The sequence below is a fragment of the Lepisosteus oculatus genome, chromosome 5, assembly GCF_040954835.1.
Source record: "Lepisosteus oculatus isolate fLepOcu1 chromosome 5, fLepOcu1.hap2, whole genome shotgun sequence".
Taxonomy (NCBI): domain Eukaryota; kingdom Metazoa; phylum Chordata; class Actinopteri; order Semionotiformes; family Lepisosteidae; genus Lepisosteus; species Lepisosteus oculatus.
In genome coordinates this window covers 36,803,042-36,817,622 of record NC_090700.1, presented here as the reverse complement: position 1 = coordinate 36,817,622, position 14,581 = coordinate 36,803,042, and the positions used below count along the sequence as shown (strand labels likewise).

Genomic DNA, 14,581 nt, shown 5'->3' with positions numbered 1-14,581 from the left:
AGTTACCACAGACATCCTCCGACCCGTGTTTTAGCTTTTAACGTTGTAGGTCTCTCTAAAGCAGCAACAGCTGATGAACAGGTAGCAGTTGGTAAAATGGTCCCGTTAAGCCAGTAACAAGCTGATGCAGGTCATTAACAGCCACGTTAGAAATAAAACCTGCAGAGACTAGCCCTCCAGGACCACAGCTGGACAGCTTGGACACAGATAGTTTTAAGATACTCACTCTCTTTGGTCAGTTTCCCCCGGAATGAAGAGAACAGCGTACTAAACCTCTTCGATATATTATCCACACCATCGTTCTCGCTGGACTTCATGGGATCTGCTGTCCAGAGACAGAGAGAGAGACAAACCATCAAGTGGAGTTCATACTCGGAGCCTAGAGGCTTATCAGGCCAGAGCTCATCCTGGTTTCCAAAAGGCCATTAAGCAGGCTGACAATATGGATGAAATGTTAGCCTATCACAGGGTTAACCTCTACACTTGTGCACTTGTGTACCAAGACCCCACTCACACGACCCTTTTGAACTCACGGTGCTGAGCCACAGAAGGCCCAAGGTTATTCCCATTCCCATGAGCTGCACTGGGAGCCTCAACACAGGGCTTCTCATCTGCACAGAAAAAAAAAGATCAAAAGAAAATCAGTCTTTAAGAAAAAAACGGCTTTGGTATCCACTCCAAAGGAGAAGGGGAGGCACTTTCACTCATCAGCAAGTGACCTTGTTTTGCTATTTTATTTGATCAATAGCTTCAGCAACCATTGGCTGGTGTTAAAACTGAATGTGACAGGTCAGGATCTGTAATCCTACTCTAGCGAGATATTTAAAGCAAATGTCTGGCAGTCCTATCTGTAAAACATGTGGCGTACTTACAATCATTGCAATTACTTGCCTCCACTGTCTGGGAAAAGAAATCTACATGTTCAAGCACCTAGCATGGTCCCATGATTCACAGGGAACATAAACTGTAGGACCGCTCATGGCTTTGGGAGGTCAGTGTAAATCTAGGCCTTTGTCTTGCATTAGGTGAATCACCTAATGAATTGCTCCACATGCCTAAAACACAGTCACTGCAGGAAAGACTTTCATTCAATCAATACTTCTCTTGTGGCCAAACAGGTTTACAGTATATTTTTGCTTATGTCAGATTTAAAAAAAAAACATGTCTCTTTCTCACATATTAGGGGCTTTCCTAAAATAGAGAAGGTGAGAAAAGGTCTAACAAGAAAAATAATTATTAAGCTAGCAACTTCCTCATATCTGGCAGTTATTAAACTGGAAGTACTGGTTTCGTTTTGCCCGTGTGACAGGCAGAATTGTTTGTTTTGTAAAAGTGGCAGAGCTTTAAAGGCAGACGCAATGCTTTGATTTTGTATTTCAGAGTGTTCACAAGGGATGAATTTGCACAGTCATTACAGCCAAACGTATTTTACAAAGAGACCAATGGCTTGGAAAATTAGATTTACAATCTTTTGGCAAAGGGTCTTTCCAAGTTTTCAGTTGTGTCTACTCAGTTGCCATTTCTGTAAGAATGAAGGACAGTTCCTGAGGTGCTTATACAAAGAGGACTCTTATTCTCCCCCTCAGGGACATTTCTGCCCTAGTTTTGCTTGGAAAGAACTGTTGAGGATTGAGGATACAATTCAGGACCCTGCCAAATAGTGCAATGTTTTGGCCACTCTGCTGATGTTGTCAAATAAGTAACATTCGAAACAGTTCATTATATATACAGATGGAAGAGATAATAGTTTGAGCTTTTCCCGTGTAAACCACAACTCCTTAATATCCAATGATATAATCCACACAGCCCTGAAAAGCACCACTTTGATTTTTAAAGGTATTCAACACATCCCTTGCAAACACAGTATTGAAAAAAACCCAATGTTACTGGAAAAATGTTTCAGTGTGTACTGCAGATCTTCAAGCACGTAAGGGAACGGTGTGCAGGGAAAAAAAAACTGAGCGAAAACAAACAACACCAGTTCCATCCTTTACATGGGTAGCCATAGTTTGCCATCTTGTACCCTCCGCGATAGTGATGGATCACCTTGTGCTTATGGATAAGGCAGTATGCAGAGCTGCCCATTGGAGTAAGCCATTACCTGCGTTATTGCACCGACCACAGACAGATGACCAGAACATGAAATATGCTGATGTATGGGACTGATTTTAAAGTTTTATTCTCATCAGAAAAAGTACCCCCATTTGTGGTAACTGAACCATCACATCACCCAAAATGTAACTAAGCAGACACCTGTCGAAGGGACATGAAGAGCCCTCATAAAGTCAATGAGTGGAAACTTGTAATTTCTCTTTGTTAATCATAAACCCATCATACAATTATGTTGAAGTTGCTGAAATAACATGCTTGAAGAAGGGTATTTTAGAAACCAAGGACTATGTGCAGGATATGGTGAACAAACGTCTAAGCAAAGAGATCAATTATTACATAGATTATAATGAACACTCGACAGGGGTAACAGCCAAGTTCAATTGGCCTCAGATGTCCTTATTGGGAACCATTCCCAACATCACATCCTTAACTTAAAAAATAAAAACTTGAAATACTGCTTCTATCCTCTAACACATCACGTGCGTAGCTGCCCCTGGGTCACTCTTCACTCTGCAGGGGGTCCAAGCCTCCTCATCCTAATGGACAGGCAACTGGTCCTCAGCCAAGCAGTTTAACCCACATAAATAGTAAATTAAGTGAATAAAACACTCAGACATCCCCCACAATACACTTAATCCATCCATCCATTTTCTAACTGCTTCTTCCAGTTCATGGTCGCAGGGTAGCTGGAGCCTATCCCAGCAAGTAATGGGAGCAAAGCACAGTACTCCCCGGACAGGACACCAGTCTATCCCAGGGCAGACAGATTCAAACACAGACACACTGAAACCTACACTTAATCCTTGGCTGGCATTATTCCCAGTGAATCAGCATCAGTATTTTACAGCTCAGCTGGATCTAAGACCTGCAGGCACAAGTCTTGCCCTAGACCAGGGTTAGCAACCACTATCTTAAATGATAACACTGTTAGGGGTGATCCTTGAGCCTAGTGAAGACAGACTTCTACCTCGAACAGACACGAGGGTCTGGTCCTTCAAAGACTGCCTTTGACTTTCTCCTCACTTGCACAGGTCATGTGTGTAAAATACAGTACCATATCTGCATTGCACACGCAGCAGTGTCAAGAACGCAGAAATGAGCGTCCGTTACCAGCCGCCACATAACAGAAAAACCAGCTCTTCACAGGTTTGCACCCAAATCTCTCTCACACCTTCCTTCCGATTCCTCTTCTCAGCCCCTGGGGCTGCCGACAAGCACAGATCCTCTTCAGATCCCACCCTTCTGTCTTGACATCTGCAGCAGTTCCAACAGTCATAACTCAGCAGATGTTGCTTTTGAATGTGTCTTCCTGGAATCTACACCGATTTCAGAATTTTAACATCCCCGTAACAGGCAAGTCTTTTTTCTCCTTCAGATTGCTGTGGCACAAGGAAGGGAACATGTTTGCTGAAATTCTGCGCGAGGGTTTTTTGGATTGCCAGTTTGTGACCTAGAGCCACACACATGCAGTTAGTCTGTGTGTTCTGTTAATCCCTGTAGCACTTGATGCCTGACATCTGGCTGCTCATTTCAGAAGTGACCATGTTCCAGGACATGGCTCGACTTGAGCCCTCCCTCTTCTTTTTTTAATAAAAATTGCTCTCATTTGTTTTTGAATCCCTTTCTCAGCACAATTCAGCATTTGTTTTGACCACAGCCAGGAGGATTTAAGAAAGAACCCCCCAAAAAAAAAAAATCTCAAGCAGGCTCATGAGGACAAAGCTTTCAAACCTTTCCTTAGCTTGTGTGAAGCTTTCGGTTTGTACTGTTCCTTCTCCTGATTCACACAGCCAGCCGACTTCAATCTCAGATTTCTAAAACTGACCCTGACAGGTCCGCTAGCTGCACCTCTATCTGTGCACCAGGGACCACTGTACACAATTTCACACCACCGTTTTGTTTTTTTGCCCGCAATGGAAACTGCTTTTATAGAGCTCTTCTCTGATCAATTCCAGCAGGTCTGAGCAAACAATTGCCATGTTACTACGCAATAGCAGTAATGATAATAATCACAGTAAAAACCCTCTTTTTCTGCCACTCACACATCACTCCAGGAATTGAAACCAGTGCCGCAGCACTGCAAGGCCACAACGCTAACCACTGAGCCAACCAGATACCAATTCATGTTTAATCATGACCCAGTATGCCTGAGAATATTTTTGTAAGCAATTAATGATGGTCTGTCTCAGTCTGTAAAAAAAATTGAACATGGACAACAACCCAAACAGTGAAAAGACAAAACACCAGTTTAACCTGAAAGCACAGCTAGTCAGTGATCCTGTTGGACACAGGTCCAACAGAATGCAAGTGTCCTATGCCTTCCCTAGGACAACAGTGCTGTTCTGGATTATGCGATCAAGATCTGGAAACCCCGTCTGTGGATTAACCAGCACAGACTGTGTGACAGAGCCCTGGGAAGACTAGTTTACCAGGGACCTGGATGGGAGAGCCTACCCTCACATGCTCCAGGGATTTATTACAGCCTGCCCAGAGCTGTGCTCCTCAGAATCTCTGTCCAGCCCCGCACTGCACAGACTGGGTACACACTGCTTCCCAGAAAGAAAAGCTTAAAAAAAAAGTAGTCCTCTTTGGACACATGTGGGCCCTGGGCAGAAGCAACATGCCTTTTGTGGAAATGATCGACTCGTGACCTGTCTACATCAAATACAATTCAAGTCAAAGTCCATCACCTGTCCATTCACCAGACAGGAACACTCTTACATACAGCAGTTGCAATCTTCCATAAGGGAAAATGAAGATAATACAAAGTGTTCAGTTCCACTCCTAAGTCACGAACAGCACCTTTAGAAACATTTTTTTTCTTCTAAAAAGGAGTGTCTGTTTACCCATGACTGACATCTGTCTAGTTGGCAGCAGAGTGTAACGTAAATTAAACCACTCCTTTAAGGCCAGGGTATTTACCAGGTCATACAGTAGCTGTGCAAGACTCTCACAGATCATGGGGAGATTTCGCCAAATGCAGAAACCATACCTGGCATGACCAGACCAGAATCCACACCTGATTCTGCCTTGCTAACGGCTCTCCGGGTGAATCGAGACCAAGGCGTCCGACTAATAGGTCATTGCGCACAAGTTCGGGACACGAACTGATCAGAGAGACTCAATTGTCGCTAGACGCCATTTACCCTTAGGCAGGACACTCCTTGGGGAAACTAGTATGTGAAACAGGTACAAGTTATTAACAGCTGGTCTGCCGCCAGAGCTTCAGAGCCTGGGAACACAGAAAAAGGGGTGTGGGGTTGAACGTGGGTTTCCCATTCTTAAGCAACATTTTAGAAAAAAACATTGCTGGAAGACACGTGCTATCTATACCAGACTCTCAAACAAAATGCGTGTAAAGGTTAGCATTGCACAGATTACCAGCCCCGGCAAGAAACATTATTGAATCCAGAGTTGTGCTCTCTCGAGTCATTAGCGCTAAAAACAATGCTGGCCAAAAAATAAAAGGAGAAAGTGAAACAGTTACTATGGAGTTCCTCGGGCTGAGCTGCTTCTGACTTTATGGTCGGGATATTTTTGTGTTGAGATCAAAGCTGAAACAACGCGAGCGCGCAACGGTTAAGACGGTGTTTTCCAGCCGATTCAAAGAGGATAAGGGAAAATTACTGGGTACTTGAAATGCAATATCAAACACGGCCAGAGCTGTCAGTCTGGGGCTTCGCATTTTTGTCCTAGAAAAAAAAACTCTCCTACAGAATACGATTAAAGAGACCTTACTTACTCTTCGTCGCATCTTTCCCAAAATGTGTCAAAGCCTTGACAATCCGTCCGCTGCCTCCTTTTGCCTGCTCCTCGCTCATAGTTTACTCGATATACTGGCTAAAAATACATGAGGCGTCCGTTTTCGCAGAGACCCGCTGAAAACTTAACACTATCCCAGACTCGCCGATCCCATTTTCCCCGTCTGCGTAGGGAAAACACAAACTCTCTTTGCGGCTGTCAGGTCAGACTGCTAACTACACGCGAGAAAAAGCAGTTCTGACTCTGCGTCTCATTAGGCTGCACTTTCCTCTCTCTCTCTCCTTCTACTTCCTGATCAGCAACTTTCGTTTTTCGGTCTCCGACTGAACACAAGAGAGGGGAGCCTAATTAGAACTTATTTAAACAGGGGAGAAAACATTTGACAGCCAGAGACGAAGGCAATGCTCGCCTGACAGTGGGGTTTAGCGAACGAGCACAGACCGTGCCTAGCAGACGGGCCCTATGCTGGGAGGCGGGGACCCGTCACCTGTGACAGGTAGGAACGCCTCCAGCCTGATGCAGTAAAACTCCCGTCTGTCACATATTTCCGCGTTTATGGCTTAAGGTCGGATGCACCTTAATCGTAAATATACGTATTTGTTTAGGTTGTTGCAAGATACGCATAAACACCGAGATTATAATGGGCAATAAAAAACAATACCGGTACTCTTTGTTATACTAACCTCAAGCGACAGTACGATTAGGTTCATAAAAGCCCAGCTACTCAAAATAATATGACTCATATAAAAATACTTTATACAGTTTAGGACACATGCTTTGTTTTTAAAATTAAATGAACTACGCCATTACTTTCTGAATAATTAAACCAGACGTTTACTTTTAAATTGCCAAATTGACAATGGAAGGGTTCTACTAACGGCGAAAAGAAGTGAGCAGTTCACCTACCTGCTGGGTTCGGGTCGTTCACGGTGAAATAATTCTGACTCCCATTAAGGTCGTCTGAGGGTCTCGGGCAACACGACCACATCGACCCAACGTTTTTAATTAGCGTATACATTTGTGTTTATCTCTTAAAAGACGAACGAAGACTTGTTACGAAAACCGCTAAAGGCAACTCATGCTGTTAGTTTACGTAGGCTTTGTAATGATGAAATCAGTTTTGCCGAAAAGTTTAGTTAACCACAAAGTGATTCACAGTTTCCTTAAAATGATTGACTTTTATACTGGTTTGGGAATTTAGTCATGTATTCATAGAAGAATGATCTATTTTGGTCAATTCCACCTTGAAAAAATAATCAGAAATTAATCCGTGAAAGCGACAAGAATTTAAGAGGAGGAAGCGAAGCCAACAACGTTTTGATGGTGATCGTTGGTAGTTCCATTAATAGGCAAAGCCGTTATCGAGACATTTTTATTTGAAAATTAGGTCATATTAAAAAGCTCATGTGACTGATTATTTAAAGCCACGATGTAATTGGCCGAATTTCATCATCGAGGATCGATATATAACGTCGCACTATTACATATACACCTTCTGGATTGCTTTGTTTGTTCTCGCCAACGAAAGGGGCAAAAGTATTTTGATTTTTTGTCGTGGTAAACCTCTCTCTTTCAACCGTATCTTGTGAAAAGTACACCGCATTTCCATGGTGTGCTAACTACAAAGCTGCAATTATTCCTGTCGAACACCCAGCCTGTCGGTTGATTAGTCAAATATACACAGGTGATGAAAACTACCTGACTTTCTCTCTCAGACTCAAAAGGTGTATTGGGCAGCAGGTGTCTTCAATTCCACGTGCGTCATAGCTTTTATTGTATGAGATAAGCCTAGCTCGTCCTAGAAAACTGGGAAAAAAATATTGATATTAGCACAAATATATTTTGCATGCATTTAATGTGCTTTTAGCCCTTTTGCGGGCTGTATTGAGGACTCGTGCAATGTGACACAGCTTTAAGAGTTAGTATGGACAGGAATACGAAACGCAGTCTACAGGCGATAATACAAAGGTTCTGTGTGTTTTGTTGCACGGTGCAGCCGCCATGCTCTAGTTCATAGATTAAAGAGGACAAGCGCGTCCTGTTCAGCCCAGGTCTCCTCCGCTGCCTTTTAAAACTGTCCAGCTGTTAAACCTTCCGACTGGCCCGCTAACGTCTACACCTGGTGGAAGAACCAGCATCCCTCGGGAGCACAGGAGAGGGTTTCATTTTTAAAAACGTTAACACCGAACGACAATGAGTTATACCACACTCGGAGAGAGTGCTCAAAACAGACTTAAATCTTACCGGTAGATTTTGATAAATTCATTCGCCCAAGAGAAAATGTTCGTTTCTTTCTCACTCCTTGGCCCGGTTCCTCCCCATTGTCCCCGAAGGCTGCTTCTTTATCCGCTGCTGGGAACAGAATGAGACATAATATTTGCTTTTCAGATCAGCGCCGAATTGCAGCTGCTTCTATTTGCATGAATGCGTTGTATATTCAAACAAGGTGGCTTTGGGGAAGAGGGTGAAGGTTGGGGCATGTGGATCACTGCAACGAATAATGTAATGGAATGATCAAAATCAAGAGAGTCTGTATCTGTCGCCCCATGTTTTCAGATTAGATCCCCTTTGAATAGAGGTTGAAAGACAGTCATTCTAAAGAAGACCAGTATCAAAGCAGTATCTGTTAAATAAAGTACTTTCCTAACTCTAGTGTGACAGAGCTCACTCAGGAGACTTGTAAGTAAACGCAAAGCAAGCATAGTAGCTGGTCATTAATATTTTCAAACTTCTTCTTTGGTAATTTAGGTCAGCAGTAGTGGTGTTGTGGTTTGGATGAGTCTAAGGCAGGAGGTTCTTGTGGGATTTTCAGAGGTCTGGGTGAAAATGGGAGCTGTGAGTTAGATTGGTGGTTTCCAACCCAGGTACTGGAAAAACATAATCTCAGATGGGATTCATTCAATCCAAATGCAGAATCTCCAGTTGTGATTCGTGACTGAACTGATCTGCTTGCTTGTTTAGATTTTTATTTAACTTGTTTCTTATGTCTAAGTCCTGATTGCAAAAAATACCTAATTTCGAGGATGCAGCTTCTAAAAATGTAAGCACACAGAAATTCACCCAGCCTCTTCCCAGCTGGCTTGCCTTTATTTCTTACTGAACAGCTCTTACTAGTTGATCAACTGGTGACAAGCGCGTAGGTGTCTAGCAGTGAATAATACTGTCATGCCTACAATGAGATTTTTTTCCTTCTGCAGAGATTAGTTTGGTTTCATTTCAAGCAACATATCTGCATGAGGGCAAATCTGAAACTCAGAAACTGGTACAGGGCCGATACCGATTACAAATTCCACTTGACCCTTGAAGGGCTGACAGCAGATTTACAAATACTCCCCAGATAGAAATCTGAAGTCAATTATCACTATCACTGAGAATATAACTGGAGCAAAACTAGAAGACAGAGGTCATCCAGGACTAGTTTTGGGAACAACTAAGTTTAAGCAAGGAAGAGCAGTTTGAGCTCATGGATGAATGTTTGAAATGCTGGACTAGTGATGGGCTACTGTGTGCAATGGGCTTAATTATTTTACAATATTTCTATACAATTTAAATATGTCAATTACTGATGGAAACCGTGAGGCTCCAGAGAACGCAGCCTACTCACACTTTCTTGGATCCCCACGTAGAGAGATGAATTTCTTTGACCCCCGTGTCCTCAGTCCGGTCCCTGGATCTTCATCAGGTGATCCCTTGCCTAGAAGACCAGGAGATGTTGGAAAGATCTCCTCCTGCTTGTTGTTGCACAACGTTCGTGACTTTGGTCAAGTCAGCAGCATGGACCAGTGGAGAAAGCTGTAGAGTCATAGCTGGAAGTTTTGGGATTTATATTCCAGTTGGGACACTGCTGTTATCTTGAGCAATTTGCACCGGTATATGACCTGCTGTATAAATAGATACTCTCCAGGTCTGTATAAATGAAAGTTTCTTCTCAATCGATACATCTAGAATCCTACAAAGGATTAAATTACACAGAATACAGTGAAAGGCTAGCCAATCAGCCCCTGCAGCTAACTTCAGTACAAAGGTACGGCAGGATTTGAAAGTGAGCCGAAATTCAATAGAGCTTTGCTTTCTTTTAACCAGCTTGACAAAACCAGGTGTGCTGTCATTATTACCTATACTAAAGGAAGTTAAATAGGTTCAAGGAGGAGACTTTCAAGGTCAGCTTTAATACTGCAAAACAAACAAGTTTACACTGGCTAGAACAGGTTAAGAGAGGTCACAGCACACAGTGTGTGCATTTGAGCTTTATTGGTTTATTTTGAACAGGAAGGCATACATACAGGGAGCAGTACTGCAGGACCTGTGAGGCAGGATATCAGCTGGGATAATCCTTGCTATGTGCCCGGCCCACCCATCACTGGGTCAAAGGAGAAAGTCATTGTGTCATCGGACTGTGTCTCTCTGTCATAAGCGCCTGCGCCTCTCCATGGGCTTTGGTCCTGAGCAGAGACACCAATGCCACAGTCCCACCTTGCACTACAGGATGGGCTGCACAGCCAGAGTATGAGGTTGGGTTTCAAGATCTGAATCTCGGAGCACTTGAGCCTCCCAGTCCCATTGAACATCAAACCTCCTACAGCAAACGTCAGCTCCCTGCAGTCATGAGTGTGAAAGGAAACTAAATAATAATAATAATAATTACTTACACTCAAAGCACTTTACAGGTAATGGGGACTTCCCTCCACCACCAATGCACAGCCCCACCTGGATGATGCGACAGCAGCCATAGTGCGCCAGAACACTCACCACACATCAGCTATCAGTGTGGAGGAGAGCAGAGTAATGAAGGCAATTCATAGATGGGGATTATTAGGAGGCCGTGATTGGTAAGGGCCAATGGGAAATTTGGCCAGGATGCCGGGGTTACACCCCTACTCTTTTCGAGAAGCGCCCTGGGATTTTTCATGACCACAGAGAGTCAGGACCTCGGTTTTACATCTCATCCGAAGGACGGCGCCTGTTTACAGTATAGTGTCCCCGTCACTATACTGGGGCATTAGGACTCACATGGACCGCAGGGTGAGCGCCCCCTCCTGGCCCCACTAACACCTCTTCCAGCAGTAACCTTTGTTTTCCCAGGAGGTCTCCCATCCAGGTACTGACCAGGCTCACACCTGCTGAGCTTCAATGGGCTGCCAGTTGTGAGTTGCAGAGTGATATGGCTGCTGGCATCTGAATCTCGGAGCCAAAGAGATTATCACCAGTTCAACAAGTACCCCCCACCCCTCTCAAGTAGCAGATCCCCAATAAGATGCCAGCAATCTATCTGAGATGGTTTTCAGAGTCATAGTAGCAATGACATTACATCTGCAGAACTGAAGTTTGTCAAAACCCGCTGTGCCCAGATTGCAGGGCCCGCTTACACTGTACCATTCTTCTTACAGTGGTGGGATCCAGTGTCGTTATTTGTGCCCATTGTGGGAAAGCATGACAGAGGGTTGTTTTGTACTCACTCTTGCTCCGCAGTGAAGAAAAGCTCCATTTTCCTCTCTGCGGCGTGCTACACTGGTCTCTCCCTTCCATCCTCGCTGCCCTCTGAGTGACGAGAGAGATGTGAAACCTTAATATCCTGGTGTTGTCACTTTCTACAAGCAGAGCCCCTCCTTCACTGGATTAGCTGCTGATTGGGCTGTCAAAACTTTGGCTGTTTGTGCCACAGCAGGTGGTTCACTCTTTCATTTTGTGCTGGTCTTTTAATAATGAAGAAAACGAACAGGAGGTAATGTTTAATCCTGTTCACCAGATCACAATATAATGAATCTTAGAACACTGGACGCGTAGCAGCTGAAATGGCCTCAATCAGAGAGTAAATTGGTGCTTCGCATTTCTCACAGACAAGTCAAATTGTTTTTCGCATTGTTTTTATTTTTTATAATTGCATTCACAAGGCCTCTTTCCAGACGAAATATGTTTGTGCATAACCTCAATTGATGTGATTTGTGCGCATACTTATTGAGAGGCACTAAAACTGCAACTCATGCATTTAGTGTGAAATTCCACTACGTGAACAGGCTGATTCATGTCATCTTCTGTCTGTGCAGAACCGACTGGTCTGCACATAACCCCGGGGCAGCAAATCAACCGAAGTTAAATGCTGAGGGGCTTGTTTCTTCAATAAACGACTCCAGTATCTCGTTTGTCTTCCTTCTGCAGTGTTTGTAGCTGATGTGGTGTCAGCTTTATGAGTGTGTTTATTTCTCTCTGAGAAATCATGACCCTGAGCCAGAGGTGCAGCACACAGCTCAGAAATGTGGAGTAGTAGTAGTGTAGATTTACTATACAACACGACGACGCATGGGCTGATCCAATGCAAGCCAGCTGTTGCTCTGTCAGTCCTGAGTAGTGTCATGTTTAGCACTCACAGAGAGACGGTATTGTGTTGTGATGGCAGACATGACGCTAGTGATCAGTGCTTAGTGAGATGTCTAGACACCCTGGACATCCAGCATATTCCTTTCATCTGTCTGGAGTTTTTGCATTTTAGTTGTGACATTGTTAGTGCAGGTTTTGTGTGGCTTTTTATACCTACAGTGACAGGAGCATTGACATGTGAATATCACCATGCTCACCTTTGCACACTTGCTGTCCATTCTACTGTATGTGGTGTTTTACAAATATGCAGGTGACCAAGATATATTTTCTCAGGTTTGGTCGATTGATTGTTCAGAAATGAAGTGAATGAAATAATTTATATTGATAACTTGAATTCTTCTGTGGAAATATGGAAACCAAAATTGTTTCATTTTAAAAGCATCTCTCAGCATATTTATTTTTCATATCCAACGCATTTTTAAAGCTTTTATTATCCTTTGCTGTTATTGTTAATGTTAAATTGTAATCAGACTTGATCCACCCCTTCACAAGACCACACTGGCATACAGTATATGTCTGGTGTGTTCAACAAAGATTACCTTTATCCTGCTGAAGCTGTCCCCTTATTTTGTGAAATAAATGATGCATTGTCAACCCTTGTGTGGAGCAGAAACCATACAACAGAGTTCTTATTGAACATCAATCACAGTACTACACAGAGAGGGTTACTCAGGCCAATATAGCAGCACAGTAAGGCAGAATGTGAATTCTAGGCCACGCATTCTAACTTTGATTAGGACTTGCTTACAGATTGTGCTACTATTACTATTGCAAGACATATCGGAGAGCAGTTCAGATTGTTGTAAGAAGCAAAAGACAAAATGGTGAAACTATTGTTTTTGACATCAGAAGTTGAAGCTCTTGAGTATTACCGGCAATAACTGACTCAGTGAATCAGTCCCGAGTCAAAGTGATGTGTCAATGCACTGAGACTTCCACCCACTGAGGACTTTTAGTCACAAAGTCCTGGAGTGTTCCAAAGGTCACTAGAAGTGTAGGGAGTGTTGCATTCTGCTTGCTGGTGCTACAAAAACAAAGTTTAGATGCCAATAACATGTTTGTGATGTATTAAACAAAAATGTTGATTTTGGGTGGATGGAGACTCTTTAAGATCACGATTGAAGATCACTGCTCTCCTTCAGATACTACGACTGTTGTGAGTCATGTGTCAGTGTGTCAATGAAATGTTAACAATTATAGGGCAGCTTGATATTATTTGTTTTTTTAACTTTAGAAGCATTTTAAAAAGATTGTTGTAGTACCCCTTGTGACATTTTTATCGAAAGTCCAACACTTGCATGGCTCAGAAAACCCTCCTATGCTGTCTCTTGAAAACAAGCCTTGGCTTCTATGCTCATTTTGCATTTAGTCACTGATGATTGCTTTCATTGCCAGGCCAAGCAGGAGAATCAGTTTGCACTGGTTTGATACTGGAGAACAAGGCAACAGCGAAATGTCCGGCAGCCCTGGACACTGACATTCCTGCTCTCCAGAGTCTCATTCAGCAGACTGCCTTTATCTTGCTGCAACCATTGCATTTTCATTAAGACATGATTAGGGCACATTTGCCCTGAAGTTTTGAACTCATTCAGTGAATGCCCAGTAAAACAATACAAATGTATATTCTCTGTCACTAAAAATGTTTTAGAAACCCTGCTTGTTCCTCTGTATTATCTGTTGTATGTCCCTATGGCCCACATCTCTATAAACCTCAGACAGGCTTGCTGAAGAAGTTGACCTGGAGCTGTCGGCTGAACTCTGGCCAAACACTGAGGGCATCATGCTCTAAAACACAGCAGCGAAAAAAAAAAGTCCTCTGGCAGTTTCTATAGATTTTCCTTGATGACGCAATACAATATGCACAGCCTATTTCTTTATTTACCCTTTAGACCATAAGCAGCTTTTTCCCAGAGGACTGTTTAATTTTAAAGTCTCTCTCTGTTTGCGATGGTTTACTTAGGTTTGCTATTAAGTGAGTGATAGAGCTAAACAGGAAAATTGCAACACTGCACGGGAAGGCCTCCAAGCTATTAATAGAATGTCAACTGTCCAAATATTATCAGTGTTACTGCTGGTCCCAGAAAGTAAGTGTTTGCGTTTTAGAGCAACACAACAGATCCTTATTCAGCACAAAGGCAGGTGACTTGTGCGTTTTTGTTTTATGGGTTCCTGCGTGTTGTAGTGTGCTCAGAGGAAGTGTGTCTTGCATTCACCTACATTTTAATTCGAGTTCTGCACCATTTACCCAGGCAAGAGAGTTGTGTATTTATGATTTATGACTGAGTATGCAGTCAGTCACAAACATAGTGACCCTGATTTTCTGTTACTCATC

General features: G+C 43.1%; 1 protein-coding gene across 8 annotated transcripts in view; it reads right to left on the bottom strand.

Moving 5' to 3' along the window:
- dennd2db (DENN/MADD domain containing 2Db) overlaps positions 1–14,581 on the bottom strand; it is a 35,689-nt gene that overhangs the window by 14,277 nt on the left and 6,831 nt on the right. For 2 of the 8 annotated variants that reach the window (XM_015342521.2, XM_015342520.2), the window contains exons 2-6: positions 11,331–11,412; positions 9,479–9,568; positions 8,119–8,226; positions 534–611; positions 227–325 (exon numbers count right to left, since the gene is read on the bottom strand). In XM_015342521.2, coding sequence (XP_015198007.1) covers positions 227–325; positions 534–611; positions 8,119–8,226; positions 9,479–9,568; positions 11,331–11,400 — 445 coding nt within the window. In that variant the 5' untranslated portion in view covers positions 11,401–11,412. Of the gene's footprint in view, positions 1–226; positions 326–533; positions 612–5,854; positions 6,074–6,780; positions 7,239–8,118; positions 8,227–9,478; positions 9,569–11,330; positions 11,413–14,581 lie in introns of those variants that run through there. The other 6 variants (XM_015342523.2, XM_015342522.2, XM_015342524.2 and 3 more) reach the window with 6 other exon arrangements.